At 38.5% G+C, this 27,347-nt stretch overlaps 1 protein-coding gene across 1 annotated transcript; it reads right to left on the reverse strand.

Annotated features, from left to right (window-relative positions):
- On the reverse strand, window positions 1-26,549 carry LOC121315461 (probable G-protein coupled receptor 63). Its single transcript, XM_041249575.1, has 2 exons — window positions 25,170-26,549; window positions 1-2,044 (listed from the first exon to the last, which is right to left on the reverse strand). The coding sequence occupies exon 2, from the start codon at window positions 1,848-1,850 to the stop codon at window positions 657-659; it is 1,194 nt and encodes a 397-aa protein (XP_041105509.1). The 5' UTR covers window positions 1,851-2,044; window positions 25,170-26,549; the 3' UTR covers window positions 1-656.
- Between the last annotated feature and the right edge of the window lie 798 nt (window positions 26,550-27,347).

Consider the following 27,347-nt stretch of genomic DNA (forward strand, 5'->3'; position numbering starts at 1 on the left):
TTTTAATCACTCGATCGTTCATCCTTGACCATGACTCGCTTGAATGACTGACTGAAGCATATGCATTTAATTGCCTAATTAGTAAAACAGTTGATTGGACACTGAATATGGAGTGATTTCAGCTGTTGAATTGCAAACTTGAATAAAAGCAATAACAAAAATTGCAGAAAAAAAAACGTACGTATATATAATATGCCACGTCTGGCAAGAGAGCAGCACCTTCGTGCAATGGGCATGTTGGAGGCTGGACTAGGGCAGCGTACTGTGGCTCGTTGTCTTGGGTGCTCACAGCCAGCAATTTCAAATCTGGCAAGACGGTATAACCAGACACCCACTGTCAATGGCAGGCTACAAACTAGGAGACCAAGAGTCTCAACACCTGCCCAAGATCGACAGATCATTTTGCAGCATCTTCGTGATGTCAATTGTTAATCAGCACAATAAAGTCACTGCACCAGCTCTAAAACAGTCTGTCATTTTTTCGATCACGTCTAGTGAATTTTATCCAAATGATAAATTTTATCCAAGTGATAAGTTTCTTTTGATGCTCAGTATAAAAAGACTATCATGTTTCCATTACATCAATTTACATTGCACAAACAAGTAGTATTTGCATTGGCAGTTTAAAGTTACTTTTTTTTTAATTCAGTTTAAAGCTATACCACAGATCGGTGCTCACCACAAACATAAATGGCACTGGGACGAATCCGCCTCTTTGTGTGGCCGGGCAGTTGGGGTAGGAACTTAAAGTACTTGGGCATTAAGTCTAGGCAGGCGTCCCGAAACTTCTTGATCCTCCAGTAGTAGATCAATGGATTGAGGGCAGACTTGAGGTAGCATAACCAGAGCAGCCATGTGCTTATTTCAAAGAAGTTTGCCTTGTTGTAGAAGCTACTGTTGAAGGTGGAAAGCAGGCTATAGATAGTGAAGGGTGCCCAGCACACTGTAAACACTGTAAACAGAATGAGTATGGTTGTAAAGGCACGTGTCTTGAAGCTCATGTCTATGTTCATCTGAAACGGTCTCTGCAAACTCATGAGGCCCAACTTGCTAACTTGACTCAGGCAGATGCTGTCCGGGTGGCTGTGGATTCGAATGGCATTGTGGCGCACTGTGTTCAGGATGCCCAAGAAGGTGTAAAGCATCACCATGAAGGGGATGAAGAAAAAGACTAGCATTATGAGCACTACGTAGGTGTGGTAGCCTAGCTCTGTGGTATAGCCAAACACACACTGGGGGGCCCTGGAGGGGATCTGCAGATCTGGCTTGCCAAGGGCCAGGGGGAAAGAAAAACAGAATGAAAAGGCCCAGGAGATACCAATGAGCACTTTGGCCTTATAGGGGTTCAATCTGTCCTGTTTCTGAACGATGATGAGGAATCGGTCAATGCTGATGATAAGCAAGATAGCCACTCCTTCAATGACGAAGAGCCAGAAGAACATAGCGGACAACTTGCAGAAAACCTCCCCGAAGATCCAGTGGGTGGCTATGACACTGACCAGGGCAAAGGGCATGTTCAACACGGCCAACATCATGTCTGCAAAGGCCAAGCTAGCTAGGAGAATGTTGATGGCAGAGCGCATGGCAGCCCGCTGGTAGACCATCAAACAGACCACCACATTCCCCAGAAAAGACACCAGGAGGATGAAAATAATCACGGTGGAAAGGAATACCTGCAAGGGCGTGCTGAGGACCTCAAAGCTCTCCTGCAAGTAAGGGGGCACAGTGCCATTCTCCATGGAGGCGCCAACCTGTAACAAACTGTTCTCTGATAAACCTTCAACCAGTGCAAGACGCATCCTGGAATATGGAGTAATGTTCAAATAGTCATCACTGTTGGAATTTAACATACCACTGGAGGCCCCTGCCTGAACAGGGGGCAGTTAAGCAGAGTAAACCATTGTTCCCAAGGGTAGGCAGGAAGGGTTGCAAGAATTCCTTCAGCAAGCATCGTAGTTACTGCATTCGTCTGGCAGAGTAGGAGTCCCGCCATTTGGAGGCTGACAGTTCATTGGTTGCCAATGGTATTTCTGTGGGTCTCCCTCTGAAATAAAGAACACAACGATTACGGTAGGGTGATTCCTAAATTGAGTCACACAAGCCAACATAAAATCCTAAAAAGCTGTTAAACAGTTTTTGGTATGCTGGTAATGTACTTTTAAAAATAATTTTCAAAAACATGTCTATAGTACTGAGGACGATTAATTGAAACCTGCATACGGAAGACATCTCAACAAATCATATTATTCTGAATATGTACACACAGACACACACACTCATGTGGCAAAGGACACACACAATTAAATCAAACAAGTGCTCAACAAGGATGACTCGTGTTTCATTTCATGTTGAAAGTTTCAATCTAGTTAAAAAAAATCTCAAATTCCCAATTTTCAACATTAATGTTTAATATCTCACAGTGGTATTCAGACTCTAAATCTCAGTGTTGAGGATGTTGCCTTGGTGATACTGGATTTGTCTTTCCTCCAGCAAACAGATTCATGTAATTGAATGGGAAATACCTTCAACTTGAGGTTGAACGTCTGTGTCAGCAACAGCATACCTTGCAATAGCGTCTAACAATGGGTCACCTCTTCATACTACGCTTGTGCATGATGGAATTCAGGGGCCACACAGCTCATCCACCTCTTGTGGCATGTTCACTTACTGTACAGTCTTCCCATGCACTCGTTTTTAATAAGAAATGTATGTGTTTATTAACAAACAAGGTGCATCCCCCTATAGTAAATGATAACCATTAGCAAGGTGCAGTCATCTATCTAGCTAGCTAGCTAGCCTAATCAACCTTAGTGTACTGCGGGCTGGCATGATTAGATACAAAATGAATGCGGAGGGATGTACTGGTGCCTCTTCATCCAATTACTGTATAATCAGTAAACCTTGTGTAGGGAAATAGTCGCTTTTGCTTCTGGGGCCACAGAAACATTAGTGATTTATCGAAGCACCCCTTCACAGAAGACACAAGATGCTTAAAGAGTAAGCAGCGGGGTTCCGAATATAGAGTTACACGTCCCCACGTGTTGCTACAACTGTTTAAATAATGTACCTGTAATTTTTCTTTCCATTGTTAACATCCTTACAACTTTGTACACTTATAACAGCGCTCCAGGTAAGGTGTTAGGTCTGGGAGTAACTTATCCTCTAATTTTAACACTGAGAGAGTAAAATGGATTTTCAGGGGTAAAATGCAACATTACCTTGAAGTCACGAGTAATCTCTGCAAATACTGTACAATCTAATGGTAATGGGGTAGGCAATAAAAGAGCCTTCCATTTTAACTGCAATGTTAATTTGAACTCCTGTACAACCACACGTGTGTTCTACGAGGTTCTTTATCAGCTCAGCCCATTTTTTTCGAGGTACAATATCACACTGACTGCAAATTAAGTTACTTATATTTTAACATTACAGTTACACATTATAAGAGCCTTTTTTTTTAGCGGTTGTCTTATTCTTACTGTGATTGGCTGCAAAGACAACAGGGCTAGCCAGAGATTGGATCATGTTTGTTTTGTTTTTCTTGTGTACAGTTTCCTAGTAACTGAAGACATTATCTAATGGGAGCTGTAGTTGTTAGTGGGAGTTTTCGTGGAAGCAGGAGGGGAGGCAGCCAAGCTGTGCAGCAGAATTCCTATGCATATTTTTATGCATTTGTGGCGGTGTGCCCTGCCCCTTTGTATATAGATTTGGTTATTATTATTATTATTATTATTATTATTATTATTATTATTATTATTATTTCTGTAAATATATACGATGGCGAAAAGCTGTGTTTGTTTGGTATTATTATTGTTGGTGGCGCAGGCGAAAAGCCGCCATTATTTGTTATTGTTTTATTGTGTGTTAGATTCCTCATGAGAATGCGCGACTGTCAGCTACTGATTATTTAACTAGCTGACAGTCACACATCCTTAAACTTGTGCAGACTACGGCTAAGAGGTAATAAGATAATTAATAGCTAGTTAACCCCCTGGCCATAATTATAAAAGACCTGCAGTTAAGCTGCACAGTGATTGTGTGTCAGAGACGAGACAAGAGACGCGAGTCTATCAAAAAGAGAGAAACAATTGCTACGTATGCTGGTTTTGCAACCAGCATACTACTTGTTGCTGTTTATTGTGTATTGGTTTGGCCAACGTGTCTTTTGTTTTGTTTTAGTCTTTTATTTATTTGTTTAATAAAGAGCTGGGCGCCACAGCGTCTCGGTTTCACCCCCAGTACGTTACAGTGTTTTGGTTTCTGTTTCTGGTTTGACGTCACCCTACAGCCATCCTGTTCACAGCATTAAATTAAAATTGAGTGCATATTTCTGATTTTTTAATGCATATAAATGGCCGATACGCAGCTTATCTGAACTGCTCCTGATAACTTTAAACTCTGTTTCAAAGCTCTTTTCAAAATGGCCACTCTAGTGCACTGGGGTTTGAGATCTGTCCGTTAAATCACTGCAGGAAGAATCCTTACACTATGAGTGCACTAGAGCTGCCATTCTGAAAACAGCTTTGAAACAGACATTAACGTTTTAAATGTAAAAATTTGTCAGTGTGTTAACAATGAAAAGAAAAATTACAGGTACGCTACTTAAACAGTTGTACCAACATGGGGATGTGTAACTCTATACTTTTCTACTTATTCTTTAATGACTGCGACTTCCTCTTATGGGAATAGCAAAGATATGGTGCTCATGATGAATGGTGTCCTCGACATTTCAAGTTTGGAAGCATATTAAGTAACATCCTGCAGCTTATCATCTCATACAGTGTTAAACATGTGTTTTGATATCTTGTTACCAAGATCAATATAAATATATTCCCCAAATCCCAGTATCATGTAATCAGTGAATAATAAATATATAACTCCTAGTTCTTCAACCGAGAACATTACAGTTGAATTGAATGCTAAATCACAAAGCTTTATCATGGGTTATCTAAAGAAGTCTGTTTGATTATTTCAAAGAAGTTTGATGTTGATGGCTTCTTAATCAGTCAAATCAAAGGTTTCATGAATATCAACTTCATGACATCTAAATAGACTTGTAAAAACTTATGAGTTAAACCATAAATAATATCCGCCAGTACACAGCTAAGAAATATAGTGTACAGAGAAGAAAGTACATACTGTAGCATTTGTGTGAGAATGGAAAGCAGAATGACCAGCAATATGCTATTATAAATAGAAAATATATGTGGTACAAAAACTGATGACTCCTATTTCATAATGTCATTTCATTGGGAAGTAAAACCATCTGCTTTCCATACTGTAAACAACCGTGGGGCTAGCTCTAAAAAACAATACATTTACTAAAAACACTCAGACATTTTCTCAAACTATTTGAACAGATTAAAAAATACAGATGTAAAAGATGTCAAGAGAATGGATTTTCATCAGCTCTTACACATGGCAATACATGTCTCTGGTCTTGTTTACAGTATGATGCCCTGCTTAACTATAACACAACAATAACAATAAGCGCACACATCACCGTCATTAACGGCATTACCCTTTCAACAGCACCCCTGCTAGTGATACTGGCTGTTAGTCTGGATTAGGGTGAAATCTATCAGTGGTAGCGACAGCCATCTAAAAGGATAACAAAGTGATCTGATAAAGACATACACAGATGGTGTTAATTAACACTGTGCCAGAAGAGCGAGAATAAAAAAGACTTTTCTCAGGCAAACAATACGGAGGGATGAACAAGTAAAATGTCACATCTCTTAGATAAAAAAAAAATGTAACACTTCCACAATGTAATGTCACAGCATCTGTCACACAGTAAGTGAATTAAACTTGCCATTTGCCAAGTATGTAAAGGGTCCACGGCTAAAGAAAATTGCACTTGAATTTTATTGTAGCTTTAAGTAAATAAAATATTTTAATGTCTCAGATGAGCAAAATTACCTTTTGAGAGATCAGCAGAAGTTCGCCCCTTAGGCTGCTGACACTCTAAGCAAAACTATTAATATATCATCTCGGGTACATCCATAACCATTCAAAACTCAAAACCATTCAAAAAAATCTTTTACACACCTGAAATCTGATCATACTGTATATAGTAACATGCTACATAGCCTAGGAAAAACAACCCATGACCGCTTCCATTCACACTGCTATGACAAATGTTTTACATTACATTTAAATGTGAGGAGTTGATTATATTAAAATAAATTATGCAGTTGTATCATGTTTTAAAATTTATACATAATTGTAGCTGTTTTCAACCACTGGCTCTTGAATCAAAAGATCAAACTGTGGCTCGAAGAAAGGCCTGGCTCTCAGTCCTCTTTGATATAATGAAGGCGTATATACCCTATAATACGACTGTTGCGTGACTACTTCTAATCACGCTGAGAGTGGCTTCTTGCATACTCAATGTTATTAGAGTTAGCCACGGAATCACATAGTCACATAGTCATTACATAAACGAAAGACCAAAAACAGATATATTGGACGCGAGAACTAATCATTTAAAAAAAAAAAAAGAAAGAGAGAGAGAAAGCTGATAGAGAAAAATAGAACTCGAAGTAAAGGACGTCAGACTTCCGTGGTGCAGGAATTGGGGGAAAATGTACAGTTTTTAATTTTTTTTTGGTTTTAAACTATTAAATAGAATTGCAAACACAACATCATCTGGGTGCACCTGCCAATTCCTGATAAATGTTTGCTCCTAAAGCAATTAACTGTTTCACTGTAACACTAATTATACACAAGTATTATTTCCAGGCTAAGGCACATCTATCAAAAACAGTATTACATTGTTTTCAGTGTTACTCACAAGTTCATTCTTCAGTGACTTATTCTCATTTACCAGACATCCATTTCAGTATCTTTACTGTGCTAATGCGGATTGATCCTGCCCTGCAATTAACACCAGTTGCCAATTAAAAGATAAACATATTTCTCCATCAATTACTTATACGGTAAGTGAAACTGTAAAGTCCAAATGTACATAATAAGGCCTATATTTTTAACAGTCTACATTTTTCATGGGAAGCATTGTGCTGTTCCTTTTTTACGATATAACATGAACGTGGATGAGAGACTACATGTGTACATGGAAAAGAAATAACCTTAGACTGTACCCTAACAGGGCTCTGCACATTAAAAACCCGTGCAGAATGTGACCAAGGGCTAATCAGATAACTGATAATCCCTCGGTCACTAATATAAAAGCCTGCAGTTCTCCCCGCTCTGGGTGGGTGTTCAGATGAGAGGAGAGCAGTTTAAAACGAAACTAAATACAGGGTCAGTGAAAGCGATTGCCCAGCCTGGCCTGTGCTTTTATTCGAGATTTGTTTTTGTTTAACCCTTATTTCACTCAGTGAGCAAGTGTGTTTCTTTTGTTCAAATATTTTATTTAATTTTGTATTTGAAAATAAAAACGGCGCATCTTTTTGCCCTGCAATACCTTGTCTGTTGTTCTTCCTGCTTCTGACCTGACGTTACCGCTCAGCCATCTCTGTCGCACCATCCTACTGAGTAAACACTACAGCTGAATACTACTGTATAGCTATGGCCCTATAGAATTAACTGATTTTGCTTCATAAAATTCAATGAAACCTGATGTTAACATATTGAATTGTATACCGCTTTGTAGTTTTCCGTATACTTAACAAATTGAAGAATTTCACATTTGGAAAATCCAACAGGAAATACTGACCTACTATTATGGCTTCTGCTAGACTTTTACAATATCACTTTGTAGTGTCTTTGATACATGATATTAAATAAAAGACCTAAATTATGCTCATATAAAACAAATGGTCTCAATTCTAAAATTCTAGGTGACGCAAAACCTTTGGCCATAGCTGTAAGAATAAGGAAAATACAATTGCAGAAAAAAATAGGAACCAAGGGTACACACATTCATGATATTGCTGTTGAGATGGCAGAGGTATGGATCCAACTGAATTTTAATAAAACATGCAAAATTCATCTTCAGTGCAACATCCACTTTACACTGATGTTTAAGGATTGAGGGAAATTAGTTGATAGCAAGATACCTTGTGTAATCCACCCAGTCCTGAACCCTGCAGCTGACAGGGATCGTCTCTGATCATCACCTTGATAGTTTCTACAGGAACAGATTTCTGCCGACATTTATCACCAACCAAAGCAAAAATAAATGTACTCAGAGCTTGTATCTATGGAAAGCCTAGTGCTGCAATAAAAGGCTTATCTACAGTGTAAACAGAAGGCTCCATTTTATTTACAAAGACTCAACAGCAAATGACAAATCACAGTTTAACTGGTTACTGAGAGAAGTGCAGAATTCAACTCCTCATTATTACTATGTTTAATTACTACTACATTGTTAAGTATTATTAGTTCTCTCCCACAAACACACTATTCACTTGTTGGCTTTTTAAAATAAAGCTGTACCACTGTGCTTCCCCACTATAGTCATTTTCCAGTATATAATGAGACAACCTACTGTACACACCAAGTATTTGTAAAACAAAAACAGATCTTGTACACAGAAACTACCATTAGACATACAAAAGTATAAGATACTGTACAAATAGTTTCTTAAAAGAAAGACATACAGTTGCATCAACAAATATTTGGGGCAAAATGGCACTGTAGTGTATAATGTTAGGCAAATGTCCTTTAGAGAAAGAATATAGCTCTTTGAATGCTACAGTGGTGACAAATGTATGTAGACAGTAGTAATGTGTCTCAAAGTGGTGTCAGTACACTGTGGAATAGGTGTTGTAATATCGGTTCTGAAAGATTGCTGTTTTAAAGTGAAAAATAGGTAAAACAATAATAAACTTGTAATACGTAGTACAAACATTGTAAGAATTCTTAAGTAGGCAAACATGTAAAACAAAAATCAAAATTATCACATCTTTGTTTTCCAGTTTTTTCAATTTTACCACGTCCTCCCGTCCCAAACCTTCCCCATATCACCTTCTATAGGCACAGTCTTCATATTTAATAAAAACAAAACCAACAGCACATTAGCCTGTCAAAACTGAAATAATAAAAGTATGTTACCCAGTCATCCCAGGGACAGCCCACACCTGCTAATCAGAGGGCAGTACTAGTAAGTGACAGGTGTGAGAGAAAGGGTTGCCACCTAGAATACAATGAATCAACCGATACCCTCAGGGTGAATAACATTTTTTCTAGTTTTAAAAGGAAAAATATGTCCTTAATCCAACAAGAATTATAAGGGGATGAGGAGGACCTCCAGCCAAGCAAGATCCTCCGGCGAGCCACGAGTGTAATAAATGCACCACATCTGCCTGTCCACCTTGTAAAGATTGATTCTCAGATGGAACACCAAAAATTGCCAATAGTGGGCATGGGTCCAAAGGGATCTGCTGTACCCGAGGGAGAGTTCTGAAAATGAAAGACCAGAAACCAGCAAGCTTCAGGCAAGACCAGAACATGTGTGTCAGGTCAGCTGTGGAGTAATCACAGCTGTCACAGCTCCCATTCAACCCACGGTAGATTTTGATCAGTCTGTCCTTCGTTACATGAGCCCGATGCAATATCTTAAATTGAATTAGTCCCAAATAAGTCTTTTTTTATTTAGGGAGGAGTTCTAGTATAGTGTCCAATGCAGGACTGAGTGGAATGGTTGGGAATGAGGGGAAGTGGGCACTCATGTAATTGTGAATCTGATCGAAAGAAATAGAAATGGGGCAAGGTGAATTTAGAAGACAGACAGTCAAAACTAGCATAAATGTCAATGTATTATAACTCTTTAAACCATTTTAACCCCCTCCATAGCCAAAACAAAAAGACTGAATAAAGCACAGATGGACAAAATAAATGGTTAGTAGAAATGGGTCCTAATATGGAAGGGACTTTGAGTTTAAAGTGAGTACAGAACTGTGACCATAGTTTGAGGGTTGAGTTTACTATGGGGTTGGGGAGGTTTAGCTGGACATGTTTAATGGGAGAGACGAGCAAATCAAGGCAGGGAGAGAAGATGCATGGCACGAGTGTGCCTCCAATTGATACCAGACTGCATCGGGTGTATAGAGCCAATAAGTGATTTATGAATATTGGCAGCCCAATAGTAAAACATAAAATTTTTCAATCCAACGCCCAGTCTGCCCCTCTGGAGAAGCAGCCTACTGACCTGAAGAGGCTTACCCCTCCAGATAAAGGATGCAGTTAGATGGTCAAGAGAATGAAAAAATGTCTTTGGGATAAAAAAAAAATAAATAGGGAGACTGGAACAAATACAGGGATTTAGGTAGAATACAACTCCATACCTAGATGGCAAGACCTGTTTATGAGAAAGCTAGCACAGAATTAACTGCGTGGTGATGAAGCACATGATCACGATCTGCTCTGTTGCCTTGTTTCAAAGCACTAGAAATATAGTCAAGGATTTTAATGGACAATTTCAGAGATGACTTCCCTTGGACCCTGTGCAACTAGAGTTCTGTATGTCTTCTTGTCTGAGGATGCTGTTTCTTACTCATGACTATGATAGAGGCTCACCATCTTGTGTATCTTTCTTTAGCTTTAGTTTAGAAGGCATGTCACTGTGTGAATACGTGGGCACTGACAGAGTAAATCATATGACTGTTTCATGGGGGCCAAGGCCAGATTTACATTTCTTTCCAGCAACAAATGTGCACAGAATTCTGTACTGTCTGAAAGAGTTTTTCACACGCACAGGGCATCCACCAAATAGGCTTTGATTACCATTCCACTGCTCCTGAGGCCTAATACGGGTGCCTCTGGTTTGGAACAATATGGGTTACAAGACTCACAGTATGCCAAAACATTGTCATTAATCCATGTGAAACTATTCACATGTACAGTGCCTGGTGTGTACTGGCTCCATGCACATATATGGTACGACGGGGCTGGCAATAAGACTGAGATATTGGCAAGTGCCACAAATAGTTTGTTGTTCTACATAACTAGTCTGTGTGATAAACATGACTTCATCACAATTCGTGGCCAAAAGGCTTTTGGTTCAGTTCGCTTCTTTATTTATATTGCTACGTCCTCTTTTGTTTTAAACATAAAAAACAACACGTGCCCGCATCAAAAGGTAGATAATGAAACTTTTCAGCTTCTGCAGCAGTTTATCTTCTACATATTTATACTCTGCAAGATGTATGTGGAAGTTCACACTTAAGCACTTGGCTGTGAACTAGAAATGAAAAAAAATGCAAACTCCTCTTTATTTTTTTCGCAAACAGAAGAAATATGTGTGAACAGCTGATTTGTTCTTATTCTCTTGCTTTTTATTCCTTCACAGTAAAACTCATTTTTAAACTGGGGATCTGCAGCCTGTAGTCTTCACAATATGGAGCTTGATTTGCAGATAAATGAATAGGAGTAGCCTGCTTCATGATGATTACTATTTCTGCTGTGTGTTGCACCACTGCTTTGATAGTATTTGTTTAGCATACAGTACTTAATTACTGTCTTTAGAATCACTTGCACATAACTAAACAGACCCCATTTGTTCCAAAAGGTGTGGCCAAGTGCTTTACAACAAATGCTCTTCACAAATAAAGTATTTTCACATATGTAGTGGAGAAGGAGGTTATGGCAAGGATGACAACTGGATGTATTGATCTGCGGTGGTAGCTGTGGTCTGGGAGTTAGTGATTGAGTGGTGGGGTTACCCAGATCAGAGAGAACAATACAGCATGTATAAACAAACCTGTCAACTGGTATTTAGCTTGTATTGCTAATTACTCACTGCACTGAATTACATATCCTCCTACAGCACAAATGTATATGAGTAAACTGTATGACATCATGAAATAAAACCAAGTACTCTAAACACCCATTAGCATGTGGGTGGTGTGATGTGTTGTTGATACATCAGTGCATTTATTTATATTTGCTTTGGGGGTGTCACATCTCACACTAATTAAACATAAAGGATACTGTTGAACTATTCCTATCTGTTGCTGATCAATGACCCCACATACTCCTTTTTCGACCAAGTTTATATAAAATTTCTGTTTGTTCTTTTGCCCACAAGGAATGGTAAAGAAAGCCATGATTGTTTGTTACATACCATAACAGACTTATATGATAGAAAAATATCCTCCAAATAGTCTTCTGAAGTGCCTCCCCTAAGCTTCCAATTGTCACTTAGGGTACTGTTTCCAGTTCTGGTCATCACAGAATGATAACGACATTGTGGTCCTACAAAGAGTAACCAGACAAACTACAGGGCTTTAAGGAATGAGCTATGAAGATATGCTGAAATAACTGATATTCTCAGGACAGAGGAGACACAACTTCATACACAAAGTAGTGGGGGTATGGAATGGATTACCTAGTCATGACGTTGATGCTGAACCACTTGGATCCTTTAGGACTCAACTTAATGTTTTGAGATAAATCAGCTACAGGGAACCAGACGACCAATCTCTTTCAGCCGTTTAACATCCAATCAGTTTTCGGTAAAACAGAAACGAAAGTTTAAAATCGAAAAACTGAACTGTATTTGAGCAGACAAGAGAATGGGACATAATATTATTACACACATGTTGTTATTATCCTGTGACAAATAAGCTCAATGCAGTGGTATTGCATCACTCATAGTGTAGTATACAATCATAAATTATTGCCATACCACGGTCTGGAAAGCTCTAGGGGAGTAATGGAAAGTAGTTTTAAAAAATATATAAATTAATTGCCTCTCAAAGGCACTCTCCATTGCTTCTGTGTAATGGCATATGCTGGAATTTAAAATAACTGCTTGTGTGGACAATTAAAGAAACAGAACATACTATATTATACAGCAAGTAGCCTAATCATACATTGTTACATATTTAAAGGAATAACACATGAAATCTACCGCAACAGAATATCTACTATATTGATGGTCAAAATCTTTCAATTCCAATGTAACCTTCTTGAGTGAAAACATTATAAATTACAGAGATTTGTTTCCTTTAAATAAAAAGGATGTAGGGTGATCACAACAGCAGGTGTCTCATAAAATTCCCTCCTCAAAGATGAAAGCAGCACTACAGTAAAAACCATTGACACAACATGCTTTGATTTCCAATCACAAAAAAAAAAAATACATCAGCCAGGGTTTCCTTTCTACGGTACACCTGTTATAATGCTACTCCTGAAAAAACTGTTATTCTACCAATAAAAATCAAAAGGCAAACCGTATACTGTAAGAAACACAACAAGCAATGAAGACACGAGCCAGGACATGGCTTGCTTGTCTCACAGCACATCCTGAACGATATTAACTGTTGCAATTTTCTTAAAATATACAGTTATTTAAATAATAAAAGTAGCTACGCACAGTTTATGCACAAGCAGTCTGTCGAAAAACAATTTAGAATATTCCCTTCTGTAAAATGAGGGGTGGAAATAAGGGCCATCTGTGGACATTTAATATTAAACTACAGATTTTCATATTTACATATGCCAAATTAAAAATAAGAACCAACAGCAGCAAGTTTAGTTCAGTTCCTTTTCTCCTTTTTTCATGAGCCACAATATGCACAAACTGTTCCTTTTTCCTTTAAACTCTGTTACAATGACCTACAATTTCCACAGAAATCAAACCTCAGGGCTCTTTTGCATTTAATCAGTGAGAACATCCACCTTTAACCTGGAGTTTACTCCACTGTCTAGACAGTGGAGGCCATGTAGGCAATACCAGGAGAATACCAAGAAAATATTAAGTTATTTCCCAAGGATTCTAGCATACCACACTGTATTTATTAAACTATAAAACTATTCCAAGTGATTTAAGTGTTTTTTAAAAATAAAGGGTAATTGTTTCTCTCCTTATAAAGAAAGCTATCCACTGAAACCATAGTAACCAAAAAACGACATCTCCTGGTACCTTTTTGCATGCGGAGTAGGTTTTGCACCTAGCAACAAGACCCAACCAAGATCCTGTAGCATGACTCACCCCAGCCAATATGTTGGATGTATCTCTTAAATTAGAATGTGTACATCAAAGGATCACTGTGGCCCACTGAACAGCAACAGAATATGACTGCCAGATGGTCAGGAACATTTCCTCTGCACAAAACAACCTACATCACATTAAAGCCTTTCGCACATAACCCAAACGGACTGTACTACCCAGCAGAGATAAAGGAACCGTGTATAAATTATAACATATAATTTATACCACAGGGTTCAGCATGTGGCAATAACTTTTATCAGCCAAGTGAGGGTGGCCTATTAAATATATAACAGCGAAGAGTTAATTTTTTGTAACAGCTTAGTCTTTAAAAATCAAGGTTACTATAACCCAGTTTCTTTGGTATCGCCTCAAAATAGCACACATTTCTTAAAATATACTATGCTGTACTGTAAGATCTGCCATGCCAATGATGCATTGCAGCACTACGACAGAATTTCTAGGTCACAAGAGAAGCAGATAGTACAGAATGTAAGCTTTTTGATCAGTTAACATTTTCCCCATTCTAGATAGACTAGTATTTTTTTCCTGTCACTATACCCACCGTGTAAATGGTTGCCTGGGTATTTAAGTTTCCAGATCTACAGTGTTATTTATATGAAATATGGTCACATTGGGCAAAACAAAAATGTATCTCACTGAAATGTACTGACTAATTGGGCAACTAGGTGCACTGGGCTTATTGGAGTCACCTGTTTTTTTTTAGTTCATGCATCTGTGTCTGTTGCCCATCACTGATGAGGCACATGCAAGAGGTTTATACCATTGTATTACTATACAACGGTATGGCAATTATTGAGTGAGTAAAACAGCCTTACAAACATGTGTTCAACGACAAGAGTCCAAAACCTTGGAGGTGGGCTTAGAATAGACAGTCCCTTTCTTCTTTCTCCAACAGCAGTGTACCTACTGGAGTAATCGTTTCTTCACCAGCTGAGATATCAACACACTAGTGAAAGAAGCCAATGCAAGTCACAATGTAGAAACGAATGAATCCAAATTGCTGCAAGCACATTCATGTTTCTCTTGCTTACTAATAAAATGTAAAGATGTGACTTGAGTCTCAGTCCAGCAAAACATGCCAGTGGAAGGGTTAACATGTTGGTTCTTTACTACTAAATATATAGATTTCAGTATCATTTGGGGTTCATTATAATACCCTTAAACAAACTTCAGTTACTGATCAACCCTCCCCATAACTTACTTTGAACACAAACATTTGTATTATTGTGAATGGTACTGAAAGAGCAGGATGCTGTCTATGGAAATGCAGTTGGATCATGGAATACCTGGGAAGATGATCTGCTTGTTTTAATAAGAGGTAGGGTTCCCTGTAGTATTTGCAGCTGCAATGTCAACTTGTCTTAAAACATGGGCAGTGCACTCCATCATGTCTAATTTTGTAAGCATTTATTTTAAAAGATTATTTAAAAAATAACAAAGGATGCAGCTTGCCCTTCACATCACCTAGCCTGTGATTTAAGTCATTGTAAGTCAATGGAAGCCTTTTTAGGTATATTCAATTTACACTTTGTTTTCAGCCATATTAATATTATACTCTCCACCCTTTTTCTTTTCCATTAACCATAGTGCTCATTCAGTAATGCTTGGTGAGACACAATACCAACTAAAAGTAGCCTTGACCAATAAACAAACCAAGAAAGGAAAACAATGTTCAATTATTTCCTGCATTTCTTAATGTGGCAATTTTGTAATAACTGCTTTGGGGTAGATATGCATCCAAAAACGATCACAACCTTGCATTCAACTTTGCAGCCTCCTTGTTGCCAAGGAAACAGTCTGAGAGAAATCTTTGTGCGATTAATTATCTCCCGCTTGGGGTTCATATCCCCTACGGGAGGACAGTGGTGACTCTTGACAGTTTGCAAGCTTCTGGAACTGCTTGTCCTATAGTGATGAAACATGCTAGAGGACTTCTTTAGCAAAAGAGTTTCATAAATCAGTGGTGTATTGCAATGAAACTAGTTACTGAGTTTATTACAATCTGTGATAGTATTTTGTATGTGTACACAGTGGATTTAGGTTGGTCTACTTTGTCAGTGTGTATTGCTAGCAACGACAGAGGAACCAATGTCACTGACATGCTTGTTTAAAAAACAACAGTTAAAAGAACAAACAGTAAACCATACAAAAGTTAAACACTTCATTTTTGTAAGTGCGTTCAGGGTATTTAAGACATGCATATTCACTTATTTCTTGCGCACAAAGCAAAACAAGTATATCAGCAACATCCTCCATCACAGCTGTGAATGACCATGACATATACCAACAGTATATAAAGTATAGAAAAAGAATTAGCCATGCATTGGCTATTACCTCCCCCCCTTGATGTGCCTCTGACAGCTGTAGTTTCAGACTAACAACAGAGGTCCTGGACCTTCCCTAGCCTCACTCCCTGAAATAAATACTCTTAGTTCTGCTATTGCCTTGTTTGCTTAATGTTATAGCACAGCTAAGGCTGCAGAAGGATATTTAAGTTTCAAGGCTTAATTATTATTTATGGAATATGTACAGTATCACGGAGCATGTTCATCTATGCAGCAATTTGCCTCTCGCCCTTGTCTCCCTGGTAACAAGACAGGAGGAATGTTTCAAGTAAGCCCATGCATAGATGCACTGAAATATTAAAAAAGAGACCTAACGTGAATATTTATAGGTGTGGAACAGAGCTTACCTTAATTGTGTTTAATATTCTTTTTACTTTGAATATTAGGCTTGTCTATGCAATTTTAGGCTGAAAATTATTTTAAGCTTCTCTCCACAGAAATTGTAAACCAAAGATTCCCATCAAACATGGAAGCACAATATTCCTTACTCTGATGTAACAGTGTATTGACCCCAAGCAGTGCTGTGCAAACAGACCCCTGAGCAATCAGGTGACAGACAGATAGGTTAAACATCCCATCAGTCAAGTAAGGGTATTCTGCAGATGCCTGTGCTTCTAAAAAGCCTACATTTAAAATACTAAATCCACATGTTGATGTATTTTAACTTTAATTGTTTGGTATGTGCAATTACAGCTATGGCCAAAACTTTAGCAACATTTTGAATTTTAGGATAGAGACCTTTGTTTTTTTTTTTTTTCACTGTGAACAAAATTAGTTAATTCTATAGGGTGATGCAAAACTAGCTGTAATTATACTGATGTTGAGAACTTTATGAATAAAAACATTAACTTGCCTGTGTAATAAGATGTTGTAATCCCTAGCCTACAAAACTAGCAGCAAATCTTGTATTTTTTGTTTAATATAAAAAAAAGTAAATTTACAAATATAAAAATAAAGGAACTGTATCTAATTATTCCTATTTGCGTAAGTTTACCTTAAAAACCAGAATGACTACAGCTGGATGAGAAATGAATATTACAACATGTAAAGAAACTTTACATAAAGCTAAAATCTAAATCTTGCTCCAAGCCTTTCAGCAGGAATTTGTCTTTGTATCACGCACTCTGGTGTCAAAGATAACACTCAGTCAAGATAGGAGAGCCTGCAAAATATTCTAATCAAGATATGCAATGCTTTTCAAGTGCATGACTCGAATACATGCAACATGACACCCTGCCCTTATTCATTAGGAGAACTTGTACCTTGTTTATTAATATCACCATAAATTTGGTCATAATGGGCCTCTTAAATCATGAGAGGTATTAAAAAGAATGAGCTATATTGGTGGATTAAATAGCGTTCTATATACATGAAGTTACCTGCGTGGGTTACCACTGAATAATAATGAATCAGACACAAAGCATTGGGTGTTGACACATGCCGCACAGGCAGATTTAATACAACAGAAGTGCTGCCACTAGGGCAACAGCAAGGGTAGCCATAGTATCAAATTTAACAGACAAAACAAAACAAAGCTAAAAATAAAAGTTTGCCTCACAAGGTGAGTGCTAGCCTCATTAAAAGAGACATCCCGCTCCAGAATCCTACTACACTACGAAACCCTCTCTATATTGGTTGGGATCAACATCCACTAAACTAACCTGCTGCTGTTGCCTCCCAGTGACGCCTGGTATTTCCATAGTAGTTGTCCTGCGGAGCACGGCTCCCCGGGCTTGCCCCCTAGCCAAACTGGACCTCCCGATCAGCTCAGCACCAGATGAGCCCATCTGCTCAATTAGTTGTCAAGCAACGTGCCTACTGCTGTGTGTCCCAGCTGCACACATTCACGCAAGAACCAGCCACAGGGTCCTCCCTGTCACATACCTTCCCCCTCAGAATGGCACCACCGGTACATTCGACATTCCTCGACTGGTTCCCCTTCTGTTTGGGGTTAAGTGAGAGGGTTGGTCACTTTTGTCTCTGGCGTCACCTCAGAGGGACAGAGAAATGGCAACATGGGACCTGGCCGGCATGGATAGGGTGATCGGAGCACAGGCTTGTGACCGGGCAGTTGCAGCTGCCAGCAGAGGTGACAACCTTGGCAACAGTGCAGCGATGTCTGGTATTCATGGTTCACTTGTCTTTGCTGTTAACTATTTTTTAACTCTGTAGAGACATTAATATATAAAGTTGGCACCTCTCTTTGGAAAAGCTTTGCTGTGTATAAAGTTTTATGGTATATATATAATTTCTGTGATTAACGCATTTATTTCTTTGAAGATACATTTTTAACAAGCATTAATCACACTCCTCTGTCTTGACCCTCCTAGCATTCTGTAATTCATCCCCCGCGGCACCATTTAAATCACACTCAAGCGCACGCAACGCAATGAGTACACTCGCCGTTTGCACAGAAAGTTATAGTCCATGAGCCAAAACTCAGAAAGCCCTTAGTTTTTAAGTTGGCTGCACACCCTTGTTTCCTCTCTATTTAGTGTACTATTTCATGTATTACGCTACTAACATGTATTATGTACTTTCCACTGTATTTAATGTATTATGCATTTCTCTGTATTTGAAGTACTATGGATTTTCTTGTTAATGCATCTTGTAAAGCGCTTTGTGATGATGGTCCACTATGAAAGGCACGATATAAAAAAGATTGATTGATTGTATTTGTATTTTGTAAGTTGTATTTAAATATTTTTTATTATTATTTCTTGACGTTTACTTTTTTAAACTTACTTTTGCATTAATACACTGGGCTTTTATCAGCATCTAGCGGGTTTGTGCACTGCGTTGAGTGCTTCCTGACTTCCCCTGACAACAGAGGGGCTGGGAAGTGTGTGCAGAGACAAAAAAAATCTCCCACTTTGCAGTAAGTGTGTCACAGCTGATGTGAGGCACTGATACGCAATGTAATAAAAGATTAACTTAACAACACAGCATCTCTCTCTGTCACAGCTGATGTGAGGCACTGATACGCAATGTAATAAAAGATTAACTTAACAACACAGCATCTCTCTCTGTCACAGCTGATGTGAGGCAGTCTTGCAATGTAATAAAAGATGAATTTAACAATGCAGCGTCTCTGCCACAGCTGATGTGAGGCAGTGATATGCAATGTAGCAAACGAATAATACCGAACGTAGCAACGTCTGTACAGAATATTCTTCTCATTAGTGAAATCTGACTCCTATTGAAGGTACTTAAAAAAAATATATATATATATATTATATCATATATATATATATATATATATATATATATAATATATATATATATATTATATACACTTGTCAATGAAGAGTCTTGGGAAATGGTACAATGGGGATCTAAAGGACACAGTTTGTGTGGCAAACTAAAACTCTGGTGCTTTCAGTGTGGTCTACTGACAAGGTTGCTGTGGCCACTGACTGTGTACAAGGTTTCTTTGACAACAGTAGAGAAGCTGGAAGCTTTAATCAGTTCATACATCAGGAAATGGTTGGGAGTTCCACGCTGCCTCAGCAGAGTGGGACTTTATGGTAAAGGAATACTGCAGCTACCAGTCTCCGCTCTAACCGAGGAATTTAAGTGCGCCAAAGTTAGACTGGAAATGACAATAGTAGAGTCACACGACAAATGCGTAAGGGAGGCAGCACCTGTGCTGAAAACTGGAAGAAAGTGGGCGGCAAAGAAAGCTGTGGAAAATGCAAAGGCTGCCCTTCGAATTGGTGATCATGGGGCAAGTTCAGCATGGAAGAGGGGGTCTTGGTCTCAGTTCAGCTCCTCCTACATGGCACAAGGCAGCCCCAGCTCAAAGGAGGAAGCTGGTAGACAACAAGGTGCAAAAGCAGGAGAGGATGAGGTGTATAAAGGCCATTTCCCAGGCCAAGCAGGGAGAATGGATGAGATGGGAGAGTGTGGAACAATGCAAGATTGGCTGGCAAGACCTATGGTCAATGGAACAGAGCAGGATCAGTTTCCTCATCAGGTCAACATATGATGTTCTCCCATCACCACAGAACCTAAACCTCTGGGTAGGAGAGGATCCCTCATGTCCTTTGTGTTCATCACCTGCAACATTAAGGCACATTTTGACAGGATGTAAGGTGGCTCTTAGCCAAGGTCGGTTTACTTGGCGCCATGACCAGGTGCTGCGATTTTTGGCCTTAGCATTGGAAGACAAGCGTAACCTGACCAATAAGTTGCCACCTGTTCCATCAAAACATTACACACAAAAGACAACATTCCTCCGCCCAGGAGAGCAACCACCAATAAAAGGTGTTAAAACCAATCCTCGCCCAGGACAACTGGAAGCTGCTAGAGACTGGAAAATGCTGGCAGATGTTGGTCAATGGCTTATTTTTCCACCTGAGATTGCCACCACTAACCTTCGACCAGATATTGTCTTGTGGTCTGGATCAGCACGCCTTGTTCACCTGGTAGAGTTAACAGTGCCATGGGAGGATGCTGTAGATGAGGCGTACGAGAGGAAGAAACTGCGGTACGCTCAACTAGCTGCTGAAACGGAACAGCGAGGATGGAGAGTCCAGGTTTACCCAGTGGAGGTGGGTTGTCGAGGATTTGTGGCACACTCTACAACCCGGTTTCTCAGAGACGTCGGGTTCAGTGGCCAAGAGTTGCGTCGCACAGTGAAGAACTTTTCTGAAGCAGCAGAGAGGAGCAGCAACTGGCTGTGGTTGAGACGGAAAGATTCTGGCTGGGGATCTCAAGCACAATAGAAAGAAAGAAACGCTGATGTACAGGTATGTAAGCTGGGCTGAGTTGAGTTGGGGACGGAGGGGGGTGATGCTGGGACGCCAGAATCACCGTCGAGCCCTCTTGAGGTGTCGTGGGCTAGTCGACGAAACACTGAGGATGGAAGGTGCCCACTTGAAGACCCCAGAGATGTACCCTACTTAGCTCAATCCAGACGGTTGTCATGCTGATGCGCTGGGGAGGCCGCACTGTGGTTGATCCCCGGAGCCAGCATCGCAGCCGTCGTGTGTGCTGATGCGCCAGGGAGGCAATTAAGCTGATCCCTGGAGCCAGCATTACACTTCAGCCATTAACACCAGACAGAAGGATATCTACATCATTATATGGAAGGAAATGCAAATGGATGGAGACACATATGGATCACATTAGTTTACTGTAAAGCTACGTCTTAGTTGGTGCATATCTTGGCGAGAGCCGAGTAAAAATCAGCATGAAGTTTTAACATCTACTCTCGTGTAATGGAAATCATTATACACACACACACAGATTTTATATATATAGGTAAGTGTGTGTGTGTGTGTGTGTGTATAAATCACACGTTTAAATGGTAAAAGCTGATCTACTTTTCTAATCTGGCTTTTTGTACATTTAACATGTTTTGGTCAGATGACAATAGAAAGAAAAAACTTAATTGTTTATTATATGTTTGTAACTGTTTGGTAGCTACCTCGAATCTAGTACACTCTCAACTCGATTAGAGGCCGTATCCCTGTATAATTTAATGATGTCATTTTGTCCAGTTTTGTGGTTTAAAAAAAAAAAAATCCTGTTAAGGTACTGACTCTGAATAATCTGCCCTGAATATTTAACCTTTCAAAATATGTTTAATTGGAAGTTTGTGTCTGGTTTAGGGTTAAATTAGGGATTATCCTGAAGACTCTGTATAGCACCACAGTTGTTCAAATCAAGCAAATTCAAATTGCATACTATTTTATAAACCCTTAAGTTAAACATCAGTTATTTCTACATCTAATACTACACAAAAATATAAGGCACTTGCATTGTTATTTCGTTACTTGAAAACAATGTAATTTTAAAATACTTTAGATATTAGCTATTCACTGCCTGTACAATCTAACACTTGGCTTCAAATATCATAATATACGTATAAAAGTACTGACAAAATATTTATAGCAGATTAGTATATGATTGGGGTTATTCAATCAATATAGAACAGATAAAAAGAAAAACTGAAATTAAGATTTTGGTACAGCAAGCAAGTTACAAAATAAAAATGAGGTTGTACATGAAGAATAATTTACACCTGCACCCAACAACTAATAAGCATGTCCAGGACAGATTTAACAAGATTATTACAGTTTAACCTTCTCACTGGATTCCTTAGATCACAAAACAACATGTGCCAAGAGCAAAATTCATTGTTTGGAGAATACATGGGACAATGCAAATCATGCAAAAATCTGTTCCGGGAGCAGTACAGATTTTAATAATAAACAACAATAATGTACAGAGCACCGGAACTCAATACCATGAGCAAATTAACGCAACATATTTTATCATAGACAAATGTGAAGGTTTATTTATACTGAATCTCAAATGTTCAGCCCTTAAATAATACACACTGACCCTGTATTAGTTTCTTCATAACCAAACACATATAGTAATGCATACTTAATTCCCACTGCTTCACACACACATTCTCCATTTTGTGTTTTATGTGACGTTTGTGCTGAATACAAATTTAAAAACAAGGTAAAACGCAATGCAGCAGAACTAATCATGTTTTCTACTTAAAATGACCTATATGGTAATAGTGTCCTGGGAGACAGTCAGCATGGTTTTAGTAATAGGAGATCGTGTCTAACTAACCTGCTTGATTTTTTTGAGGATGCAACATCGACAATGTATAATTGCAAGGCATATGGCATGGTTTCTTTAGATTTCCAGAATGCTTTTGACAAAGTCCCACATAAAAGATTAATTCTCTAATTGAATGCATTAGGGATTCAAGGAAATGCATGCACATGGATTAGAGAGTGGTTAACATGTAGAAAACAGAAAGCACTGATTAGAGGAGAAACCTCAAAATGGAGAGAGGTAACCAGTGTAGTACCACAATTTTCAGTGTTAGGTCCTCTGCTCTTCCTAATCTACATTAATGATTTTGATTCTGGTATAGAAAGGAAACTTGTTAAATTTGCAGACGACACAAAAGTAGGAGGAGTGGCAAACACTGTTGCAGCAGCAAACATCATTCAAAATGATCTAGACAAGATTCAGAACTGGGCAGACACATGGCAAATCACATTTAATAGAGAAACGAGTACGGTACTGCATGCAGGCAATACAAATTTGCACTATAAATACCATATGGGAGATAATTAAAGTGAAGAAATCTATGAAAAAGATCTAGGAGTTTATGTTGACTCAGACATGTCTTCATCTAGACAGTATGGGAAAGTTATAAAAAAGGCAAACAAAATGCTTGGATTTATAGTGAAAAGTGTTGAACTTAAATCAATGGAAGTAATGCTAAAACTTTACAATGCATTAGTAAGACCTCATCTAGAACATTGTGTTTAGTTCTGGTTACCTCGCTACAAAAAGGATATTGCTACTCTAGAAAGAGTGCAAAGAAGAGTGACCAGAATTATTCTGGGTTTAAAAAGCATGGCATATGCAGACAGGCTAAAAGAACAGAATAAGTCTTGAACAAAGAAGACTATGCACCGATCGGATTCAAGCATTCAAAATTCTAAAAGGTATTGACAGTCGACCCAAGGTCTTTTTCTATCTGAAAAAAAGAAACAAGTACCGGGGTCATAAATGGAGATTAGATAAAGGGGCATTCAGAACAGAAAAGACACTTGTTTACACAGAGAATTATGGGAGTCTGGAACCAACTCCCCAGTAATGTTTAAGCTGACACCCTGGGATCCTTCAGGGAGCTGCTTGATGAGATTCTGGAATCAGTAAGCTACTAAAAACCAAACGAGCAAGATGGGCCAAATGGCGTCCTCTCGTTAGTAAACTTTATTATGTTCTTATGTTCTTAAATGCTAAAGCATATATCTGGGTGTTAGTACTGGTGTGGACTGCTGGCGGCACAAGAAGCCTAAATATTATCAGATGTAACCTCAGTGTGTGGTTTACATTATATTGCAACATTTATTCAATGTCAGTTGTACAGTATAATGCCAGCAACGAGTAATAATTATATTAGAGGACTTTTAGTAACATATTTTTGATCGGTAACAAATATGCAAAATATACACTTTTTTTGGGTGGGGGTAAATTAATGGAATCAACACTTATAGTTTTATGGATCGGGTCAAGTTTTCCACTATGCATCTGTAAAATCTGTAGCGCTGAGGAAGCCACAACTTTAATGGAGACCACAGCCTTTTTCGACTATTTGCTCTACTACCACCGATGTAACTGGCTCTGTTAGCGCTCGACACAGCCTGCACTAGGCAAATAACATTCGCCAATGTCTGGCACTTTAACAACACATTTCATTTTTATGCTACGAGGGTGAATTGATCATTGCAAGACCAAAAGCAGAGAACGTTCTTTAAAAAAAAAAAAAAAAGTAGAACTGAATTTAATATCAAGCCTTGATATCACACATTAGCATCTCTTCTTTCTGATTTCAGTGTTCAGAGGCTGTGAGCGGATTGCTGCTAATGGCTGTAGCCCCCATGACACTCCCGCACACTGCTGAATAGTTCCGTACTGGTTCTCTGGTACAGTTCTCTTCAATGGCCTGATCACCCATCGAACAGCCTCTAGTGCTTGATCTGTCCTGTGTCACAACACTCACTGGCATTAATAAAGCACACATTACCACTCGTACAACATGCCCAGCACAGTTAAAATGTTCCAACCAAAGACAGTAGTCACACATTTTAGTAAGAACCTGATTCGCACATGCACAGTTACCGTATGTTACTAACTGTACAGACAGTATTTAAATGCTGGCTTAATTTTGCCAATGAATGACACTACCTAAAAATACATACATTGGTACTAGACAAATGTCAAACGCAATCAGAAAAATGCATGTAACACATGTACAAAAATTACAAGATACTAATTAAGATGTACCAGGTGAAACTTTACAATCAGAAAAAAATAAAACACGCGGCTTTACTACACGTAAAAAAAAATGTTACCTTTTCTAATGTTTCCCTGTTTGTTCCCAGAATTCAGATCCGTCCCATTGTTTCAGCGGTTTTACGCATTCGCAGTCTGTACTGTAATGTAAGTTAACGTTTTAAGAGCGGTAAAGACGAATGTGCACTCTGTGTAACCACAAGTTACTTGTAGAAGTCAAGAAACAAAACGCCAAAGACGTCGAAGCACAGTAAAAAAAAAAAAAAAAGAGCTTCTAAATCTGCAACATATTTTCTCAGCTTGGTCGATCAATGTTTTCGGTTCACGTGCCTTTTCTCTTTCCTCCTTTGTATTTTGTCGCGTTGGAGTTAATTGTCTGATGCCCACAGGAAGATCACTCAAGTCTGATTTAACAAGTGTCCCGCAAAACTGTCAAATTCTGCAGGAACCATTTACTTTTTCCGTTGTAGACCCAGATAGAAACCTTGGTTCACAACCCATCTTCCTTCTCTCACACCACGCTTTTTTTCATAGTTTACCGCATTTTCAACTCAACAACGAGTGTTATTTGCACCGCCTTTGCTTTTCACTTAACAAAAGCCTTGATATATATATCAAGGTACAGGGTGTTGAAAACGTAGCGATGTTTCATTTTGTATTTCCTTTACGCGTTTGTTTCTCCACGTTAACTGACCATTTACTCTGACTAACAGAGAGCTGAGGGTTCTATGTATGTTTGGATCAGAAACAGTAACACCGCAGTGATTTTCAGACACAACATTCACACAAGGAAGCGTTTTAACTGACTCAGTCGTGATCCAATCATCTTGAGCATGGTTCAGCTGTAATGCATATATTTAAAAAATCACCAATCCTAGAAGGGGTCTCTTTCTTTCTTTCTTTCCAGCGTTGGGATGTGTGTGGTACTCACAAGGCATGTGGGAGTGTGCTGTACTAGAAAGGAGGTGTTTGCAGGCAGGCTTTTGCGACTTCTTACAGGATCTTATCAAAGGCGAAGTGGACATAATAAAAAAAAAACAAAAAACGTTGTTGTGTTCCACAATGATGTGTTAACACACTCAGTACATGTGCACTCTCTTCTCGTTTTGTGTGTGTGTGTGTGTGTGTGTGTGTGTTTTTGTCCGCGTTTATCCTTTTGTTTGTTAAAAATATGTAAACTAAAATGACCGTTTAAGTAGATCTCATTTCGATGCTACTGTAACTAAAAAGCGCGTGTCAATTTAGATGTTAGTTCATTATTTTGGTTGACAGCATAAGCGACATTACTAGGCTGAAGTTAGTTATTCCCAGTTCGAGGCTGAAGTAAGTTACTTATTCGCACAGTTATATTGAATATTAGCTCACATTGTGAGGGTGAAATCACATTGATAACCTGGTTTTGCCATCTCAAGTTTTAGTCAGCCTGATTGCATGAGGCTACAATGATCACTAGCAGCTTTGAGGATTTTCTTTTCTTTTTTTTTTTTTTTTTTTGCTGGAATATGATTTAGAATAAACAACAACAGGGAATCATATAGAACACACATGCAATTATATTAAATATCTAACAAATCAAATATGAAAATATGTGGATTAAATAATAGGACGATGTCGATGATACAACATTGACCTCTGACTTAATATGGCTGCCTTAAGTTTATGTGACTTTTTAGGTTTCTGGATGATCAAGACAGCACACTTTTTTTTTTTTTTTCAAGAAAGTGAAAGTACATCTTATAAAGTTACCAAAACAGGAGTATGGAAACACTGAAGTAGTGAATGAACAGTTTGCCTTCATATTTGAGCTGTCATTTAACCCCAGTTTGAGTCGTAGACCCTTTGTTTCTAGCAGCTGAGGATTTCTCTTCATGCCATGTATATTTCTTCAGTGCCTCTATGGACACCGCAACAAATATTTTAACATTCTCAACCACAGAGTCAGTTATATCAGTTAAACTAATAATGAGTGAGCCAGTATGAAACGAGGTGTAACGATAACAATGGTTCTTAATCAGACCTCTGTATTTGGTACACAGCAGCATTAAACTTACATTTTCAGATTAAAAAGAAAAAAAAAACACCACAAATATTGGTTTAAAATTCAGTTCACATATATTTGTTTTCCAATTCTCTCTTTCAAGTCTGATTATGTAAATTATCCAGTAAAAATAAATACATCAATTTTGCAGACACATTCATTTTAATCTCTGGTAATATCAATGACTGGTAATATCTTT

This window comes from Polyodon spathula, chromosome 5, assembly GCF_017654505.1.
Source record: "Polyodon spathula isolate WHYD16114869_AA chromosome 5, ASM1765450v1, whole genome shotgun sequence".
Lineage (NCBI taxonomy): Eukaryota > Metazoa > Chordata > Actinopteri > Acipenseriformes > Polyodontidae > Polyodon > Polyodon spathula.